This window comes from Oryctolagus cuniculus, chromosome 19, assembly GCF_964237555.1.
Source record: "Oryctolagus cuniculus chromosome 19, mOryCun1.1, whole genome shotgun sequence".
In the NCBI taxonomy this organism is placed as follows: Eukaryota; Metazoa; Chordata; class Mammalia; order Lagomorpha; family Leporidae; genus Oryctolagus; species Oryctolagus cuniculus.
This window is the reverse complement of record NC_091450.1, coordinates 9,585,857-9,608,358: the sequence shown is the minus strand read 5'-3', so window position 1 is coordinate 9,608,358 and position 22,502 is coordinate 9,585,857. Positions and strand designations below refer to the sequence as shown.

General features: G+C 40.4%; 2 protein-coding genes and 1 pseudogene across 2 annotated transcripts in view; 2 read left to right on the top strand and 1 right to left on the bottom strand.

The window, feature by feature from the left end:
- ORYCUNV1R-PS1575 (vomeronasal 1 receptor oryCunV1R-ps1575 pseudogene) overlaps positions 1 to 22,502 on the bottom strand; it is a 1,374,299-nt pseudogene that overhangs the window by 1,116,339 nt on the left and 235,458 nt on the right.
- Positions 1 to 22,502, top strand: part of ORYCUNV1R1662 (vomeronasal 1 receptor oryCunV1R1662) — a 28,702-nt gene that overhangs the window by 415 nt on the left and 5,785 nt on the right. Inside the window, exons 2-3 of the mRNA XM_070063750.1 lie at positions 9,935 to 10,092; positions 19,876 to 19,984. The gene's annotated coding sequence lies outside the window, so the exon portion shown is untranslated. The remainder of the gene's footprint in view (positions 1 to 9,934; positions 10,093 to 19,875; positions 19,985 to 22,502) is intronic.
- On the top strand, positions 10,744 to 11,667 carry ORYCUNV1R1550 (vomeronasal 1 receptor oryCunV1R1550). The gene is given in 1 exon segment (NM_001167237.1): positions 10,744 to 11,667. A coding segment is annotated over 1 exon segment (924 nt).

The window sequence follows — 22,502 nt, the reverse complement described above, 5'->3', positions numbered from 1 at the left end:
CAATTACTCTTAGATGTTTAATTAATGCTATAACTAGTACTCAAATAGTATTTTACACTTTGTGTTTCTGTGAGGGTGCAAACTGTTGAAATCTTTACTTAATATATGCTAAACTGATCTTCTGTATATAAAGATAATTGAAAATTAATCTTGATGTGAATGGAAGGGGAGAGGGAGTGGGAGAGGGGAGTGTTGTGGGTGGGAGGGAAGTTATGGGGGGGAAGCTATTGTAATCCATAAGCTGTACTTTGGAAATTTATGTTCATTAAATAAAATAAAATATAAATAAAAAAAGAAATATATGAAATATTCCTCTTATAGAAGTCAAAAGATAATCTTATGCTATAGAATAATTTAACTGCTGTTAGAACACATTTTTAGGAAAAATATCCCATCACAATACTAGTAAGCATACTTCCACTGCATACTTTTCAAAATATTGATTATTCTTTTACCAGAACTGAGCGGCACCAAAGGACTAACTGTGGCATAAGCATTAAATATGAAGTTCTGGATACTCAGACTTGGTTGTATGTCCACCACACATGGACTGATAGGATGATGAGGTTAAGGTGGTAGTGACCACAAAGGCACTCACCAGCAGCAGGATGGTCTGGGTGGCCCTTTACTCTGGGAAGGTTATTGGGCAGAGGAGGCTCATGCTGCCGAGGTGCTGGATGTCTCGACAAAAGAATCACCATGTGCACACTTGAAAGCAGCACGGCTCCTACAAGTAAGACATCCCTGGATGTGGATATTGTCATATTGGAATATAACCTCCTTGTCATGGGATTTAAGGGAGATAATGAGCAGCATTTACTGTTTCAGAGAAGATTAATTTGGGTCACATTGGAATTATTCACAATATGAGGGATTACATTACTACTGAAAGACAAATTGAAATACCAAAAAAGATTAAAATGTAAATAATGTAGTTTGCCAATATATGTTTAATCTCACTAAATAGAAGGTTCTGGGGCTGATGTGACAGCCTGGACTTGCTCAGGAGGCAGGTGACACCAATGGAGGGGTCCCTTATCACCCTCTTTGTGTAAAACAAGGCCTTACATATGAGTTCAAATTTAATTGCATCTACATTAAGGGAAACGTTTCAAGGGATTCCAAAAGAAGGAAAATAAAAGTGACTTAACATCACTGACCAAAGCAAATTCACTATCTTCTCACTGAATATATTTTATCTTGTAAAAATCAATTATGTTCACTCTTATAACTGTAAAACCTATCTTAATACTATAATATAGTCTACTTGTCTGTCATCCCTTTAAAGCTATTTATCCGTGTGTTAACTCAGACATTATCAGAAAACAAGGCTGAAAAGTTCATCTGTATTTTCACATTAGTTTTAGCTCCAATTTCTCCGAACCATTTTTTTCAGAGCCAGTTATGTTATATCCAGGGACAAAGAACGGTTGGCTGATTTGAGGTAGAAATACAAGATAGCATGCATTGCTATTACACAATTCTGTGGTACATCTATATGACACAAGTCATCCTATCCTCCTGGCACTGCTCATCAAGTTAAGCAGCATTAACCTGCTGTGCCAGAGTGCCAGCCCACTCAAGGAATATTTGAAATTGAAAAGTCTTTGTTTTCAATTTAATTTAAGCAATATGCTTTTAAAAAGTGAGAAAATATCAATAACTCAAATGGAGATGTATGTGATATCACAATTAATAGAAAAAAATAAAGGAAAACTAAACTATAGAGATCAAACCAAACCCTTCCCATGCAGTTGTAGCTTTCTTTTCACTTAACATGGATAATAACTTCCACTGAGCATCATCAATATGCATCTATGGCATCAATGCTAAAAGTTTCCATCCATTCCCTCTAGAAATTAATGAGCTGTTCTGCATCATTGCTGGTTTGATGGTCTGCAAATAAAGCAGGTTTTAGGTACTTACCTGTTTCTGCTGCAGTAGTTCCTGATGATGCAAGCCGAGAGATGCCTGAGGAAAAGGGAGTTGTTTGCTGAAATATCTCCAATATTGATCCTGTGAAATAAGGGGGCCATGAAGGTCTGTGAAACTCATACAAGGAGGAGAGCTAGGGTTACACTAATCCCACGTTTGCCCTTCTACATCAGCAAGAATGAAGGACTCAGTAGTGAGTTATGAAGGTAGACTCCTGTCCTCTACTTTGCTGTCACCATCCTGGATGCCTTCCCATTACCATGTGTCTATAACAGCAATGAAAGCTCATGCCCCTGCCAGAACCAGGCTCCACCCTCAGGAATGCAGTCCACAGCACCACTGCCCCATAGGCTCAGCTGAAATGGCACAGAGGTGCTGGGAGGACTCCTGCTGCACCCCACTTACAGACACTGAATCTGCAGCAGTGAGTTTACTGTTCTAACCATCTTAGGCTTCTGGACCACTGCATCCAGATGAATTTCACCAAAAGGCACATAGGAATAAATCCCAGCCCAGTCCCACTGAGCCAACATCATGGCACAAACCAGTAGTGCACCAACACTGCCCACCATCCATATGTCTTTGATAGAAGCTTCTCCCTTTTTGACTTTTCCTCTTATATCTGCACACAGTGTGCCCAGAGTCATTTCTCAGGTGTTTGACTCCAGAGCCACCTGGGATGCAAGTGTCCATGGGACCAAGTCCAGGTGCTTGAACATAAATGCTGGGAGGTAAAAATGCACTCCCACTTGAAAATAATTCCCCCCTCATTATTTTATTATTTTTTAAAATATTTTATTTGAGAGGTAGAGTTACAGACAGTGAGAGGGAGACAGAGAGAGAAAGGTCTTCCATCCACTGGTTCACTACCCAATTGCCCTCAATGGACAGAGCTGAGCCAATCCAAAGCCAGGAGCCAGGAGCTTCCTCCAGGTCTCCTGCACAGGTGCAGGGGCCCAAGTGCTTGGGCCATCCTCCACTGCTTTCCTAGGCCACAGCAGAGAATTGGATCTGAAGTGGAGCAGCTGGGACTAGAACCCATGCCCATATGAGATGCTGGCACCACAGGTGGAGCATTAACCTACTGCACTACAGTGTCGCCCCACCCATTATTTTTAGAGCATCTAATTGAAAAAAACTTTTATATGAAAGTTCTTTCTCGCCTGTGTAAATACTTTTTAATGGTATGTAAGCGTTTTACCAATATTTCTGATTAAGATCTTTCTCCAGTCCTTAGCACCTCTTTGAAACAGAAGTACCCGTGAAGACAGGCACAATCTCACAGATTCAGTGGGAGAGTGGATGCCCAGCTTCAGTGGCCACCTGGCTTCAAATTACAAAATTGCCTCCTGACGGGGCCAGCACCATAGCTCACTTGGCTAATCCTCCGTCTGTGGCGCCAGCATCTCATATGGGCGCCGAGTTCTGGTCCCAGTTGCTCCTCTTCCAGTCCAACTCTCTGCTGTGGCCCAGGAGGGCAGTGGAGGATGGCCCAAGTGCTTGGGCACCTGTACCCACGTGGGAGACTAGGAGGAAGCACCTCGCTCCTGGCTTCGGTTTGGTGCAGTGCACCGGCCTTAGCGGCCATTTGAGGGGTGAACCAATGGCAGCAAGCCTTTTCTCTCTGTCTCTCTCTCACTGTCTAACTCTGCCTGTCAAAAAGAAATTGCCTCCTGTCATTTTTCTTTGTTTTGCTGTAGACAGCAGTGAGCATACATGATCATCCAGATGTCAGAAGATTTTGGATGAATTATATAGGACAAAAGATGGTGTGAAGTCTTTTTCAATGACTATTTTTACAGAGGACAAGAGGAAAGGGGATGGATATGCTTTTTGTTGAAAACAAGCATTTCTATCTGGTTTTCCAATCCTTTAGTAAATATTCCATCATACAAACTGAATTCTAATATTATTAATAATAATAGTGTTTTCTTTCTTGTCTATTATGGCAAAAAAGTTTCTGTTTTAAATATATTCAATCTTGTCTATTATGGCAAAAAAAATTTCCGTTTTAAATATATTTCCCAAACACTGCCCACAATGGCCAGACCAGAGATAAATAAATATGGTGTCCACCAGGCTTCACAACAGACAAGCTTTGGCAAATGCTCCCTGATTCCCATCCTGGATTTCAAACTCTGATCCACATTTGTGGGGCACTGGGTTCAGAGACTGTAGCAAAACAATCTGTACACAGGCAATTTGTGATCTATAATCTCTGCCTGAGGACAGTTAACCTTGTTCCTGGTAAAAATAACCTTACCACTTCACAACTAGCATCCCCAGCTCTGTATTCCCATGCGCGTGGCAGCATCAGATCTGAAGCTCATTCAGAGAGTGTGCAGCCCAGAATCCCGACCCCATTGAGCTAGCCTGAGGATTTAGAACACAGATTCTTCCTCCTTTTGCCAAAAAGCCTGTGCATGCACAGCAGGTGACTCCTACCCCCGCACCTCTCCAAGGACCTCCATCTGTAGCTCAAAATTTTGAATCCAGGGTCTGAATCTGCAGTTCTTCAGGATTCCTAACAGGATTGCTTCAGGATTCCATGTGGGCAGGGGAGTTGTCTCTTTTCCATTTTCCCTTCTCTTGCTGTAACACCCAAGAAAACAACATGAGTGTTATATACAAAAGAATACAGAGACACAGGATCTGCACATATTGCCTGGGCTCTGTCTGGGAGTCACATCCAGGGCCAGGCTTCACACTGAGTAGGAACATGAAATGCATGGGAAACCTTTGTTCTCCACATCTTGTCCAGGGAATTCCTGCAACTGTTAGAAGGGCTCCTGGTGATCAACTAATCAGTGAAGAAACTACAAAGATAAACAATCACCAGCATCAAAATCAGTGCATCCAGGAACAGCAGACCTCCCTTGACACACATCTGAAGGTGACAAGATCCGTAAGCAGTGGGAAGTCAGGAACCACAACATAGCCAAAGCCATGATCACAACCACATGTGCCTTTGTACTTTGGTACCACGGGGAAGTCTCCTTCTTCTTACTACAGAATCAGCTAATCAGGGTCAGGGAAGTTCACACCTGGATCCAAGGTTGACTGCTCAACCAGGGCAGATCCAAGTCCCTGCTCCGACCTCAGACAGCCTGAGTTTCTCCTGACTGGGTCACTAGGAGTACATCAAATCAGACTCACTGAAGACACTGAAACCAGCACCTACATATCTTGCAGATAGTGGGGGACAAAAGGCTTTGGTCAGACTGACAGGTTGAAGGATACCAGGATCCTGGTGGGTCCTCTTCCTCCCTCTTCAGATTTCCTGCTCCTATTTTTTCCAAGTCCAAAATCAGAAAAGGATGGCAAGTATCTATATATGTTGGTGGCTTAATTATGTATTTTTATTAAAATTTTGCTTCTAAAACATCTCACCTAACATCTTGTTTACCATTCCAGGAGATCAAATAGTAACTCCAATATGACAGAGAAGTAAATGTAAACTCAACAAGGCAGCATCACTCTGCACTATTTCTGCATCCTTCTTTTCTCTGTCTTTCACATCCAAGTTATAAAGCTCTTATCTGTGCATTCTGAAACTCAACGATAGTGAGACTTAAGAAATAAAAATGTGACCCTTCCTAACATCAAAATCTTCAGGGGCATTACGGGATCCTTATTGCCAAATTCTGTTTGTTATAGAAAATGACTCACATAGTATATGAGAGGTTCCTATCAATGTGCTCCCTAATCCCCCTGGGGTCACAGAGCACAAGATCAATAAACACTGCATGGATGAATGTAAACACACTGCTTTATAAATTCAGACTGATGGAGACATCACTGCCTTCTCTGGCCTTTAAAGTGCCAGCAAACAATGTGATGTTTCAAAGTGTTGATTAGAGGTCTTCACTGGGAGCCCATGGTACGTGATGTTCTGTCTCAGTGCTACTGACAAATAATATAGGGGGCAGAATATCAACATTAACAAGGTACTTGCTGAAGAAGCCAACTCATGGATTTCACTCCAAATCTGCAGAATCACATTTTTCTAGAGTTGGAATCTAATGATAGATGCACACTGAAGCTTCGAGGAAGGTATGGAGCAAAGTGCTTCTCAGCCCTGGCTTCCATTGAGGATCACATGGCAAGGTTTAAAAACCATCATTACAGGGCTGGCACGGTGGCATAGTGGGTAAGGCTGCTGTCTAAAATGCCAACAACTCATATGGGCACCAGTTTGAGTCCCAGCTGCTTCATTTCCGATCTGACTCTCTGCTATGGCCTGGGAAAGCAGTGGAGGATGGATCAAGTTCTTAGGCCCTGCACTCACATGGGAGGCCCAGAAGGGGTTCTTGGATCCTGGCTTTGGATCATCACAGATCTGGCCATTGCGGCCAATGGGCAAGTGAACCAGCAGATGGAAGACCTCTCTCCCTCTCTCTCTCTCTCACTCTCTCTCTCTCTGAGCCTCTTCTTCTCTCTGTATGTAACTCTGAATTTCTAATAAATCTTTTAAAAACATCATTACATGAGCTCGGCCCCCATATACTCTGTCTAATGATCTGGGAGGGAACAAAAATGTTATTTTTATTTTTATAAAGATTTATTTAATTTTTTGAAAGGCAGAGTTAAAGAGAGAATGAGGCAGCCAGAATCATATGGTTGGCAGCAGGGGGCATGGAGGGGAAGAGATCTCCTATCCTCTGAATCACTCCCCCAAATGGCCCCAGTGGCTTTTTTTTAATGATTTATTTTATTTATTTGAAAGAGTTACAGAGAGAAGCAAAATGAGAGAGAGAAAGAGTGAGAGAGAGACAGAGAGAGACAGAGACAGAGATCTTCTATCCACTTGTTCACTCGCCAAAAGACCACAATGGCCAGAACTGAGCTGATTGGAAGCCAGGAGCCAGGAGCTTCTTCTGGGTCTCCTATGCAGGTGCTGGGCACTAAGGAGTTGGGCCATCTTCTACTGCATTCCCAGGCCATATTAGAGAGCTGGATCAGAAGTGGAGCAGCTGGTACTTGAACCTGTGCTGAAATGGGATGGTGGCATTTCAGGCTACCCATTGTGCCACAGCACTGCCCACCCCCAACCCCCCCAGAATGGCTATTAAGCGGAAGGTGGATTTGAAGTGGAGCAGCTGAGACTCCAACCATTGCCCAAATGAGATACCAGCATTGCAGGCAGAAGCTTATCCCAGTGTGACACAATGCAGCATTAAATAATTAAAATTATTAATTAAAATTTAATTATTTGACAGGTTAAATTTTATGTTTTCATCATGTTCAACCTGGTGTTTGATGGGAGAGACATAAGGAAGCCACTAGAAATCTCCCAAACAAGCCAAAACAAACATTGGCAATCTGCCGTGGCATTGACTCATTTTGCACCTGAGAAAACTGCAAGACTTCTGTGTGGCTGACAGAGACTGTCATCATGCAGCCCCTTCAGGCCAACACAGGATAGGAAAATCTGTTCCCTTGTGGGGAAATTTGGAACACAGATGTTCTTGCTCATGATTCTCCACTTTTTCCCTGCAGGGTCTCTTGTTAGTTTCAGTCTCAAAGTCTGAGCTTGCACGGTTCCACAGGTGACATAAAAATTGTGGGCCAGGTGGGAGATGAGCTAACTGCACATTGTTTTCTTATAACCTCATGGAGGGAGGCTCACCCCACATCCCTGGGCTCCCTGTCAAGTTGGGTGAGTGCACGCTTTTCAGTTCTCTCCTTGTTGTGAGTGCTCCACAGGAAAGTGAGTCAGTAGATGTAGGGTGATCTCAAGGACATGGGAGTAAAGGACTGGTCTCATAAGTTTAGCTTTGTTTCTTACAAAATCAAGAGTGATATCTATAAATTCCTGCAGACAAGAAATTAGATTTCTTCTCGTATGAGGCCATAATTTGTAGACCCAAGAAAGAACATTCATTGTTACTTGATTTTTTATTTAAATTGGATTGATTTAAACATATTTATTTTGCTTCATTTTGATGATGAATTCATAGCATCTAATTTATTTCATTTCAACTCCTTTTATTGTACTTTAATATTTTTATCATAGGTATTTCATTTCAATTATTTTATAATACTTTAATCTTGTTGGTATTTTCAATTTTATTATATTTATCTCACTTGAATTGTTTTCAACAGGTTTTAATATCTTTCTGTTTCATTTAACTACATTCATGATGTGAAATTTTATGTTTGGAAAAACATCAAGTCTAACCTAATTATAATGCTTCAATCCTGGTTTTACTTTCTTAAATTTAAGATCATGTTAAATTTAAATTATTAATTATGTTATGATATTTAAGTATTTTGAAGCTGTTTAAATTGTTATGAATAAAGTATCAGATATTTAATACTAGAAAGTACTGAAATTTTAGCAGGTCACCATGGAGGTTATTTTTCCTCTATGGTAATAATTGTCAGTAAAGTTAATGCCTAGCTAGTGCATTCACCATGGATTAGTGATTTCCCTAACGTACAATCACCATCAGCTTTTTAGGATTTCTACAAAAACCCAAATGTATAACAATACTCTGTATATTTAGGTGGCTGAGATTTGTTTTATGATTAGAGACTAAATAACTTTCATAATTTAAATAATTTAGTTTTCCTTTTTATAAGATTCCTATAATTTTAGTATATTTTCTATTTTAAAGTTTCAGTTGTTTAGTTTTCATATCCTGAATTTCCCACTTAATTTTAATTTTATTATTGAAAGTGCTAAATGTCATGGCAATGCATGAATTCAACAGACATGCCAGGTGGCTTTAAATGACAGCATGATGTACACAGATTAAGTTAGAAAAGACGCAGGTGCTACAGAGATTTGTTGCAGAGTCTGGTGACTCTGTTATGGATAATGTGCTGGGTATTCAAAATTGCTAATGGAATAGATTTAAAAGTGAGGTAGATGTTAATGAACATTATGGAATCATTCTGTGATGTTACTTGTTTCTTAACATTGTATTGTACCCCATAAATAAATGTGCATATTATTTATCAATTAAAATATAACAGATTAAATGAAATGACAGAAAGCAAAGATAGAACTAGTAAATTTTATTCCAGAAATATAATGCCCAAAGTGAAGCAAAATAATCATGATAATTGTTCATTCCTTCCTGGTGAGCGCAAAATGACTCTAGACAATCAGTGGACACCCTTGACTTCTCTATGTAGTCACTGGAGATAGCTCAGTCTATCTTAGTAGCCTTAATGCATTTTTGTTTTGTTTTGTTTTGTTTTTAACAGCCAGAGTTAGACAGTGAGAGAGAGAGAGAAAGAGTGAAAGGTCTTCCTTCCGTTGGTTCATCCCCCAAATGGCCGCTATGGCCAGCGCACTGTGCCAATCCAAAGCCAGGAGCTGGGTGCTTCCTCCTGGTCTCCCATGCAGGTGCAGGGCCCAAGCACTTGGGCCATCCTCCACTGCCCTCCCGGGCCACAGCAGAGAGCTGGACTGGAAGAGGAGCAACCGGGACAGAACCGGCACCCCAACCAGGACTAGAACGTGGTGTGCTGGTGCCGCAGGCAGAGGATTAGCCTAGTGAGCCACGGCGCCAGCCCCTTAATGCATTTTCTACACTTTGGCAGGGGAACTATCGAGAGCAATATGCTCCACTGTCCAGAGGCAAGCAATCATAGTACAGGAAGAGCAGGGTCTCCAGTACCTTCTAAACCTATACCTTACACTGCTGCTGTGACTCACTCGCTCCAGATTATGACACACAGGGAGGCAGTGGTATCACTATGTTCCTGAATCTGTATATAGGAAATACATGAAATTTGTATATCTTACAATTTTTTAAAAATAGTTAATTTAAAAAAGAAAGCAAATTATCAATCTGAAACATTTCTTTGTAGAATATTGACAGTATTCTCTTTTAAATTTTATGGCTTTCATGAAATTATAATCCAATTGTTATGGAATGCTAACTACAAATATATGCCAAACTACACAGCCAGGGCAGAATCTAATGTACACTTCAGGGCAGCATACAGAAAAGATACACTGACCAATGTTACATTTTTTTCTCAGTGCTGATTATCACCATTTAATAGAAGTTACAGAAATCAAAAAAAAAAACCATTGATGTCTTTACATATGGGGAGTTATACTTCTGCACCTCTTCTCAAATTCTCAAAAGACCTTTGTGCTGTGGGTGACCAGTCATAGGTTTCACTGTTGTTCACAAGGTAAGTTCAATTTGATGACAAAAATCTTGTTGACTTAACAATAAAACATAAGGTACTCTTCTGTAATATAGATTGTGTAATTTTATCTGAGCTGAGCAAAATACAAAAACCTGTATGGAAATGATATTCTTCCTCAAGTAATAATTCCCTGAATGTAGTAAATTACTGTAATGATGAGGATCTTACAGGGTTTCTCTAAAATGACAAATCATTGTATCTAAAATGTCCCCTCAGTTCCTGTAAAAGGCTTCTTTATTGCTCTTCTCTTTGATTCTGATCTCTGGCCACATGTTTCATGGTCTTTTTTTAAGATTTATTTATTTGAAAGAGCAAAATTGTATCTGCATCTGGGCAATAACATACTAAAGTAATGGAAAAAAAATTTAGCAGTGAACTTACCTTAAGTAAGACTTGTAGGGAATTACATTATCTATTGAGTATGTAAGATTTAAATAATAAGCAGTTAATACTGATTAGCAATAAAAGCATTACCATATGATGATTGCTTTGCAAATTCATGGCTATCACAAGATGGAGAAGTTAGAATGAAAATGTCTACTAGGTAGAATAATGCTTGCCGATGAGGTGAAACCTCCAATACTTGTTTGTTTGCTTTTTCAGACATGCATGTGTTTCATCCCTGATATTAAGATGAGCACACCTTCTGTTTATGTTCCTGTTAATAAATATCTTCTTTCTCAAACTGGCTTTGGAATCTCAGCCAACACCTTTCTTCTCCTCTTCCACATCCTCAGACTCCTACAGGATCGCAGACCTAAGCCCACTGACCTCACCACCTGTCACCTGGCCTTTGACCACATTGCATTGCTCATCACTGTGTTGTTTTTGTTCTCTCCAGAACTGTTTGAGTTGCTAAGTTTTTGGAATGACTTCAAGTGTAAGGCTTTGTTCTACACCAACAGAGTAATGAGGGGCCTCTCCATCTGCACCACCTGCCTCCTGAGCATCATCCAGGCCATCACCATCAGCCCCAGCACCTCCTGGTTGGCACAGTTTAAGTATAAATCCACACATTTCATCTTCTATTTCTTCTTCTTCATATGGCTGATATGTTTGTCTTTCAGTACTAGCACACTCTTCCACACAGTGGCATCTTCCAATGGGACCCAGACCAATCTGATGGATCTCACGAAATACTGTTCATTTTACCCCATGAGCCACGGCATCAGGGGTTTAATGTTCACATTATTAACATCCAGGGACGTCTTCCTTGTAGGAGTCATGCTGCTCTCAAGTGTGTACATGGTGATTCTCTTGTCCAGGCATCAGAGGAGGTCCCTGCACCTTCACAGCACCAACCTCTCCCCAAGATCTTCCCCAGAGAAAAGGGCCACCCAGACTATCTTGCTGCTAGTGAGTTTCTTTGTGGTCATGTACTGGGTGGATTTCATCATCTCATTCTCCTCCCTGATACTGTGGTCATATGACTCAGTTATCTTGGGTGTTCAGTGTGTTGTGGTCCATGTCTATGCCACTGTCAGTCCATTAGTGCTTATCAGTTCTGATAAGAGGATACTCAGTATGTTGTACAATGTACCACAGAAAATCTTTTGATTTTAACAGGCCAGCGTATGGCGCAGCAGTTAAGAAACTGCTTGGGACCCTCCTATTGTTTTTAGAGTGGACTTGAATTTTGCCTCTGACTCCTACCCAACTTACTGATACTGCACACCCTTAGTATCAGCAGGTGCTGACTCAAGTACTTGCATAGGGAAGTACATGGAGTTCTAGGGCCTTGGTTTTGGCCTTGCCCAACACTGGCTGTGAACATTTGGGCATTGAATCACAAGATATATGATGTATCTCTTTCTCTATTTCTTTTCCGTATTATCTTTCACTCTGCCTTTCAAATAAAGAAGAGAGAGAGAGAAAAAGAGAGAGATTGTTCTGCAATAGATGTTCCTCTGCACATGTAAATTATTCTAGTAGGAGAGGGGCCTATCTGATTACTGCAATTGTGTGGAATTGTGCTTTTCTGATATCTAAATACTTTGAAATCTATCTTGTCCAGAATTTATATTTCCTTCAATTCAACATCTACCATAATTTAAGTTTTCCAAGGGTTATATAACCTATGAAAACAAATGTTCTTATTTTTTTTTATTTTGATTTCAGAAAGTTCACACAAGAAAGAGTTAGGAGTCTCCACTCGACTGGTTTCTGGGCATGGACATGAGCTGATACAGCTGTTATGTATGTCCAATATGGTGCCCACTCTATTGGCTTGTTACAGGAGGCCGTTATAAAGTGATTCTGGAGAGACTAATGTCCCACTCCCTTTTTCTCTTCTAGTTTGGCAGGTACACTATCCCCCACAGGTTTATGCTTGGCTTTTCCTGAAGCTTTAGCACCAGTGGCTTAGGCTGCTGCAGTCTGCTCTCACCTCACTTTCCAACATTGGTGCATAGGCTCTGCCTGTGTCTCAATGACTTCTTGGTAACAATTTAGTTGATGATACTCCTGTCATTTCACAGATGATGAAGTATAGGATTTGTAAGATTTATGCTTTTGTGAAATTATAAAGTCCCTAAACCTGTGGCTTGAAAATGTCCTGCTACTCTTTGAAATGATGCTCATTCTCTGTTAACTGGTTAAAATGTTGTCTATCTATGTGTCGTGCTAACTTTTCAATTTATCTACTAAAGGTATTTAACATTTATGTGTTCATATATTTGTTTTATCCTGACAATTAATTTGTGGCAGTCTTTTATTTTTTTAATTTTTTATTTATTTTTATTTAGTAAATATAAATCTTCAAAGTACAGTTAATGGATTACAATGGCTTCCCCCCCATAATTTCCCTCCCACTTACACCCCTCCCATCTCCCGCTCCCTCTCCCATTCCATTCACATCAAGATTCATTTTCAATTCTCTTTATATACAGAAGATCAATTCAATATATATTAAGTAAAGATTTCATCAGTTTGCACCCACATAGAAACACAAAGTGTAAAATACTGTTTCAGTACTAGTTATAGCATTACTTCGCATTGGACAACACACTAAGGACAGATCCCACATGAGAAGTAAGTACACAGTGACTCCTGTTGTCGACTTAACAATTTGACACTCTTGTTTATGGCGTCAGTAATCTCCCTAGGCTCTAGTCATGAGTTGCCAAGGCTATGGAAGCCTTTTGAGTTCACCGACTTCGATCTTATTCCGGCAGGGTCATAGTCAAGGTGGAAGTTCTCTCCTCCCTTCAGAGAAAGGTACCTCCTTCTTTGATGGCCCCATTCTTTTCACTGGGATCTCACTCGCAGAGATCTTCCATTTAGGTCTTCCTTTTTTTTTTCCAGAGTGTCTTGGCTTTCCATGCCTAAAATACTCTCATGGGCTCTTTGTGGCAGTTTTTTAAAATATTTATCTTACTTTTATTTGAAATGTAGAAAGAGGGATCATCCATCAGATGGTTTGCTCCCCAAATTGCTAAGCCAAAGCCAGGAGCCAGGAGCTTCCTCTGAATCTTTGGCATGTATTTAGGGTTCCAAACACTTGGGCCATCTTGGGCTGCTTTCCTAGGTACATAAGGAGGGAGCTGGATCAGAAGAGGAACAGCCAAGATGCAAACCAGCAACCATATGGGATGTCAGCATTGTAGGCTCATCTTTACCAATTGTGCCACAAGGTGGGCCCTGATTTGTGACTGTTTTAACACCACCTATTATTTTAAGTACATCAATTTATCATTCTTGTCAATGAATCTTCACATTTCAAGCATTTAAAATGTGTTTTTTACACTTCAAAAGTTTATTTATTTACTTAAAAGACAGAATGACACAAGGGGAGAATGAGAGGGAAGGAAAGAGTGAGATAGAGAGGTCTTACATCTCAAATGACAACACAGCTGGGGGTGGGCCAGGTTGAAATGAGGTGTTAGGAACTCGATATGGGTATCCCATGTGAACAGCAGACACCAGTGTACTTGAGTCCTCATCTCCCATCTAACAGAGTGTGCATTAGTATGAAACTGGAGAAGAAGCAGAGTCACACTTGATCTAAAGGACTCCATATAGAATGTGATTGTCACAAGCGGGGCTTATCCTGCTGCATCCCTTCATGTTACATATTTTAAACACCATATGTTTACATGTTTATATATATTTATATTGCTATATATAATATGTCAGATTTAAGCACTGATTCATGACATTGTCATGTTTGTACTTCTCTTCATTTTCAATGTTATGTTTTACTTTTCTCTTATTTCAACACCATTATCTAAATTTTCACACAAAAGTTAATGTAGGATAAGTTTGAAATCTTGACCAAACTTAAAGTCAAATGACACAATTTTGTTTATATTATTCACAATCTCACATTTGTCTTATAAAATAAGTCTGAGTAGCATGTAGAGAAGCTGGCTGAAGCATTCATAAATTATCCAGTGCCTCTTTTTTTAACATTTATTTATTTATTTTAAAGGCAGAGTTACAGAGAGGGATAGACAAAGGCAGAGAGAGAGAAAGGTCTTCTATTTGCTGAATCATTCCCCAGATGGCTGCAACAGTCAGAGCTGGGCCAATCCAAAGCTAGGAATCAGGAACTTCCTCCAGGTCTCACATGTGGGTACAACAGCCAAAGGCCTTGGGCCATTTTCCACTGCTCTCCCAGGCCATAACAGAGAGCTGGATCAGAAATGGAGCAACCATGTCTCTAACTGGCACCTATATGGTATGCCAGTACTGCAGGTGGTGGCTTCCCCAGCTCTGCCCCAGTGCTGCCCCCTCCTTTTTTTAAGTGCCTCCTTCTTTCATTTAATACAATATAAGATAATATTGGCCAGCACCGCGGCTCACTAGGCTAATCCTCTGCCTTGAGGCGCCGGCACACCGGGTTCTAGTCTGGTCGGGGCGCCGGATTCTGTCCCAGTTGCCCCTCTTCCAGGCCAGCTCTCTGCTGTGGCCAGGGAGTGCAGTGGAGGATGGCCCAAGTACTTGGGCCCTGCACCCCATGGGAGACCAGGAGAAGTACCTGGCTCCTGCCATCAGATCAGCGCGGTGCACCAGCCACTGCGCGCCGGCTGCGGCGGCCATTGGAGGGTGAACCAATGGCAAAGGAAGACCTTTCTCTCTGTCTCTCTCTCTCACTGTCCACTCTGCCTGTCAAAAAAAAAGATAATATTAAGTGCCTTTTTTTAAGTGCCTCCTTCTTTCACATTATTTTACTACATCTACTTCTGTGAAAATTCAGAAGCAAGGAATGCTACAAAAACCCACCATGATAATAATCAAACCTAACTCAAGAAATATATAGTTAATTAATTAAATGTATTAATTAAAATATTTGTGCTAAATTAAATGAGTTCCATATATGTTAAGTACTCAAGCACTTCATGAAAAATATTATCTCAGAGAGAAAAAAATGAAAAAAGAGCAGAAAAGAAAATGTGTTTTATGAAAAGCCCTATTGTAAATTTCAAAAAATGTTTGTACCAAACTTAACTTTTAGTTACTTTAATGCATTTTTGAAGTACTGTTGTATGAAGTTTGATTAACATCTGAAAAACATCAACATAAAATATGATATTCAGAAAATTAAGGGAAATTAACATGTGATCATCTAAACTGAGAAAGCATTGGCTGAATCCCCCATCCACTTATGATTAAAATCCTTAACAAACTAAGAATTGAAGGAAATTTCCACTGCTAGATCAAAAGCACCCTGGGAAACAGGACTTTAGCCTGGTGGTTAACACACATGTCAGGTATCCCAGGTCTATAGCAGAGTGCCAGGGTTATATTTCTGGTTCCATCTCCTTATTTCTTCCTGCTAATGCAGATCCTGGGAGGCAATGATGAATTCTCAAGTGTTTGAGTTCCTGCCACCCATCTGAGAGATCTGCATTGAGTTCCCAGACCCTGGGTGCTACCTTCATGGAGCACTGTCTGTTGCAAGCATTTTTATGTAAACCACCATATGAGAGATCTCTGTGTTAACACACTGGCCATAGTGGCCACTTAGGGGGTAAACCAATGGAAAAGGAAGACCTTTCTCTCTGTCTCTGTCTCTCACTGTCTAACTCTGCTGGTCAAAAAAAATATACACTGTTATAACTCATAACCTGTTAGTGAAGTGGAAGAAACATGTGATGATAGTATCAAGGTAAGAAGATCCCTTCTCAAAGCTCAAAGAATCAATGTTGCCTACAGCACTTTGACAGCATCTCTGTCCACACACACAGGGACTTTTACAGTGCTCTCTTCCCAGTGCTAATGCTGTACTGTCATCCGCTAATTCCCCAGCAATTGTGCACCTGTAACTGATACACTTCTACAGCATGTATGTACAAATTTGCAATTTTTCATTAGGATTTGCGCTGTTGTACCATGCATCTCATATTTTATAATGATGTATATAAATTCAAACCATTAGATAAATGAAAATTTTATAGTTTTATGGATAATTAAATAATAAAACATGGCTAATGTTTATCAAAAGGCATCAATAATTGTCATTTTTTGCCTTTTTTAGAAGCTTTATTTGAGAGTCATATTTACACACAGAGAACTTCGTATGGGTCCCCAAATGGGTGCAGGGGCCCAAGCATTTGAACCATCTTCCACTGCTTTCCCAGGCCATGAGCAAGGAGCTAGATCAGAAATCAAGCAGCAAAGACTCACACTGGTACCCATATGAAATGCTGGTGCCACAGGCAGAGCCTTAACCTTAACCGCAGTGCCAACCACTTGCCCTAATTTTTGACCTAATTTTTTTTATTTTAAAGCAAAAAATTATATGCCTTACCCTTTATTTTATGAATGAGTTAGTACTTATTTCTAATGGTTGAAAATACCTAATAAAATATAATGATTATATTTTAAAAACAATTCCCTAATATTTCCAGTAATTTGGTATTTCTGGGGCCAAATATTTGGCCTGGCAAGACCAGTTACAACACCTACATCCCATATCAGAGTGCCAGGATTCAAGTCCTGGCTCTACTGCTTATTCAAGTTTCCTGTTTTGAACACTGGGAGACAGCAGTGATGGCTTAAGTACTTGGGTCCCTACCACACATGTGGAACACCTGGATCGAATTCGCAGCTCCTGGCCCAACCTCACCTATTGTGAGCATTTGGAAAGTAAACCAGTGAATGGAAGTTTTATCTCAATTTCTATCTTGATCTCTATCATTTCTATCTCTATCACTATCTCAATCTCGATCTCTGTCATCTCTATCCCTGTCTCTGTCTCCAGCTCACTTTCTCTTTATTTCTCAATTAAATAATTTTAAAAATTTAACTTCCAGAAATTTTTATCTTTGAAATAGTAACAGTCTATAACTTCCAGATTTATATTTTATGTAGTTACATAAACTTAAAATGACAACTTAAAATGAAAGCATTGACTATACATACTGGAGTTAGAGTCACATAGACTATGATTGGAAGGGAAAGTACCAAATAAATAGATGGATTCTCCAAATTACTTTGTCCTTAAAACAGACTCAAAAGAGAAGAAAATAAATACTCAGTCTTGAAAGTTCAACTACTAGTGCTACTTGCAGGGAGCTAATTTAGAGAATCATTATAGCTAAGGGAAGAAGAAGGCATCACAAAATTTAAGCTTCTATAATAGTACTCATAAAATTTTGTGTACTCATGTACCATCTAATGAAGAGATTTAGTGGGATAGATGTCTATTATTTCACTAGAACTATGGAGTATCAAACTCAACTATTTGCTACGTTGACGTGACGATCATATCTAACCTGATCACTAGCCCAAAGGTTGCCATTTTGAGCAGCCGACACTGTGGCCTTGCGGGTTAGGGCTCTGCCTGTGGCACCAGCATCCGCATCCCATCCGGGCGCCGGTTCGAGTCCCGGCTGCTCCACTTCCAGCCCAGCTCCCTGCTTATGGCCTGGGAAAACAGTGGAGGATGGTTCCAACCTCAGCCTGGCCATTGTGGCCATCTGGGGGGGGGGGACCAGCAGATGGAAGACCTCCCCCCTCTCTTTGTCTTCTGTCTTTCAAAGAAATGAAATGAAAACAAAGGTTGCCATTTTGAAACAAAATAGATGACCTGGATGATGAAGAGATATTAGTACTTTAATTATTAGTATGGTTGAACTTGTAAAGCTTGTACTGTAAATCTGTTAAATTATCCTGCCTGGCTGAAGGTGACATGTATTTCCTAAAAAAATTCACCACAACGTGGATAAGTCATTCTTGGATCATCAGTCTGTGCAAAACAGGGACTGCTGCTCCTGGATATTTGATGTCTATTTTCTTATTGTCATTTTTCCTCTTATGGGCTTGAAATTCTTCAAATTACACTAGATAGAGAGGATGATTTTAGGACCCTACAATGTTGGCACACAATCAGGGACTCAAATCAGTCTATCAAGCCTCCAAGAGCATTGTTTTAAGATCTTTGTTTCAAAAATTAATATCCAGTTATTGATCCTATTTCCTAATAACTTTTTAAAAGTTATGGGCCAGCGCCGCGGCTCACTATGCTAATCCTCCGCCTTGCGGCGCCGGCACACCAGATTCTAGTCCTGGTTGGGGTGCCGGATTCTGTCCCGGTTGCCCCTCTTCCAGGCCAGCTCTCTGCTGTGGCCAGGGAGTGCAGTGGAGGATGGCCCAAGTGCTTGGGCCCTGCACCCCATGGGAGACCAGGATAATTAACTGGCTCCTGCCATTGGATCAGCGCGGTGCACCGGCCACGGCAGCCATTGGAGGGTGAACCAACGGCAAAAAGGAAGACCTTTCTCTCTGTCTCTCTCTCTCACTGTCCACTCTGCCTGTCAAAAAAAAAGTTATTGCCTGAACTAATTACTTGACAAACATGTGTTCACTTTCTCAGTCTCATGTCAGTCACTGAAATATATTTAACATCTATAAGAACCAAATGGACATGTGGAGACAATGTATCTTTACAGCTTTTCAGATGACTTATATTATAGCAATAGAGTTAGTTATTTGTGATGTCCATGCCAAAGTGTTCTCTTAACCACAGCACTGAGCATGCCTGGGTAGAGTACACAAGTGAGAGAAGGAGCCTATATTCATAAAGCAATCTGATGTGGTTGTATATACAGCACATCCACTGCTTCTGTGTGGGAGACACACTTTCTACCAAAATGTAGGGAGGGATGATAGTTCCCTTTTCCACATAAAACATCCCATCTGGGCACTGAATTTTGTCCCAGCTGACTGTCTTCTAATTCAGCTTCCTGACAATTGCATGAGAAAGCATCAGAAGATGGCTTAAGTTGTTGGGCCCTTGTCTACTTGAGAGAGACCCAGGCCTCTGTGTCTCCAGTTCTAGGTCCTGAGGGATACTGTCCAGGGTGAAGAGCACAGAGACAGGCTGATAAATTGATCTGGCAGAGGGGTGGTACCCTGGCCTTGGTCAGCTCCCCCATGGTGACTCTGAAACAGGTGACAAGTGCTCCTCATCCAAACAAATGGGCATTTCTCCCATTCTAGCCCACCAGGAGGGGCATCCTCACAGGTCCACTCTGGGGCATGTCCCAGATCCTGGGGATAGCCCTGCCTGGAATCCTCTGGTTTTGCAGAGGCAAGCATGTGGCCAGCCAGTTGCCAAGATAGATCCCAAAACCGGTTCCAGGCTCACTGGAGAACATCTCACCAGCCCCTGGGAATCTCTGAGATGTTACAGGATGTTAGATGATGGCCGGACTGAAAAAAAAAATGGCATGAAATTTTCCTCTAAGAGAACAACCAGTGAATCATTCAGGTCCCTCCCTCACTTCACTGAAGAAATAGTTTTGTCTTTTCCTCTGACAGATTTTTATTTCCAGTTCCCTGGCACTCAGTGAAGAACTAGGAAGATGTTTAGAGATGTTGAGTGATACATAAATCAATTGCATAATTTCATGAGGCCACTAGATAAGAGGTGAGACAATCATGGTTCCTATCATGCAAATATCTTCAGACTAGAGCTAATGGATCAATTTTATGTCAACATTGTGTGGTCAGTTCAAAGAATAGGTGGTGTCCAAGAGGCTTGAGCTTCATTTAGTCCAGTTCAAATGATTGGTTGTTGTTTCTGCTCTGATATTGTTCCCAAAAGATCAAACTCTGGACAGGAAGGTTATTGTTATTATTATTTTAATTACTTTTCATTTGTCAAGAATAAAAGTAATTTAGCTTTTTAATAGAATTGTTCCAAATAATTCTAGGGGTTTACATAAATTACTGTTACTTTTATTGTTAAATAGATGGCAACAAGACTGAAACAATGAAAATCATAAAATGCTAGATGTCAAATTTCTGTAAGGCAGGCTTAGGAAAGATGTAGCTGGGAATATCCCAGCCACACAGTCATCAGAAGCTGAGGGCTCCCTTCAGTCCTGGCACTGCTCAGTTCTTCCCGCTGCTGAAGCCTGCCTCAGTCTGGCCCTGCCATGGGATCTCGCCTCAGAGCAAAGAGATCAGAGTCCCAGGGGCAGCTTCCCATCTCTTCAGAGCTGCTGCCCACATTTTCCACAAGTTCAAAAGCAGAAAAATTTTGTAAAAGTATATTTTTGGTGCCTTAATTCTGCCTTTGTCATTAAAACTTGCCTTCTAAAACATCTCTCTCATTACCTTCTTTGTCATTTGTGGGAGTTGAATAGCTGCTCATATATCACAAAGAATTAAATGTAAACTCAAGAACTAAACATCCTCCTAAATAATGACTATTTCATCCTTTCCTTCTGTGTCCTCCCTATCTAGGTTACTTGGCTTTTATTCTCTATGCTTTGTTTTTTTTAAGGGCAGAGTGGACAGTGGGAGAGAGAGACAGAGAGAAAGGTCTTCCTTTGCCGTTGGTTCACCCTCCAATGGCTGCTGCAACCAGCGTGCTGCAGCCAACGCACCACACTGATCTGAAGCCAGGAGCCAGGTGCTTCTCCTGGTCTCCCATGCGGGTGCAGGGCCCAAGCACTTGGGCCATCCTCCACTGCACTCCCAGGCCACAGCAGAGAGCTGGACTGGAAGAGGAGCAACCTGGACAGAATCTGGCACCCTGACCAGGACTAGAACCCTGTGTGCTGGCGCCGCAGGTGGAGGATTAGCCTATTGAGCCACAGTGCCGGCCCTCTGTGTTTTAAAGTCATTGATAATTAAACCTAAGGAATAGAAATGTGCATCCTTCATAACTCTAAATTTTCAAGTCAATCATTGACCTTTAGTAGTTAATTAACAGTGGATTATGGAAAACTACTAACATAATATGTTCAAGTTTTCCAGCACAGGGCTCCATTAAACATTTATAATTATATAACTCATGATCAGGAAGCATTGTTTTCTAAAAAAAATGTTGTTTTCTAAAACACAAACTTATTCATATTCCAGTGCCTTCTCAGACCTTTAAAGGGACAACAGGGAAACTGTGTTTCAGGATGGTGATTCACGGTTTTCACTGGTAGCCCATGGACTTTATACCATGAATACATGGGCATAAGACAGTGTGAACTGAGCTTGATTCTCTGGCTCAGTGATAAAAATATTGAGTCTAGGAGGAGGAAGATCAGCTAACAGGGGATTTCTTAGAGAAGCCAATACATGAGGCTCATTCAAACCTTTTGAACCACACTGTCTTAGAGTGTGGCACTAAATCCCAAATGATTTATGTGCACATTGAAGCTTTGGAGGAAATGCTGAGCTAAGCATTTCTCAGTACAGGATTCCAGTGATGATCATGTGGGCAGTCTTAAGAAATAACATCTGTAACTTGTTCTCAAATATTTATTTCATTTTAGTGTATTAAGTGAAGATATGAACAGCACTTGTCCTGATGGTTGAGGAACAGTTTTTTGTGTATATGTGCAAATTGTTGAAATCTACTTAGTATAGAATTGGTCTTCTTTGTATAAAGTTAATTGAAAATTAATCTTAGTGGAGAATGGGACTGGGAATGAGCGAGGGAGGAAGAGGAGGGGTGGGAATGTGGGTATAGTGGGAAGAATGATTGCATTCCTAAAGTTGTACTCATGAAATGCATGAAGTTTGTATTCCTTAAATAAAAAATTTCTATTGGAAAAAAAGAAATAACATTGCTTATGTCCTCTCTCACAGCCTCTGAGTACAAAAGAAATCATTTTGTAAAAAAATAATTGATGCATGTACTTTATGCTTTTATCATGTACTACATAATGTTAATAATGTTATAAACATACATTATGGAATGATTAAATATATTCTACTACTGAAGTTAAGATTTTTCAATGGGTTTAAATTTAGTTATGCAAAATGAATAAATTATAGAAATCTATTGTACATAGTGTCTACAGTTTAATGTGTAGTATTCACTTAAATATCTTCAAGAAAAATTTTTGTGGTAAATTTTTTCATTAACAACAAGGAAAAAGACCCAATAAACCTAATTATAGGACTTAAAAGTTGAAAGCTGTTAAAATTAAATATAGAGG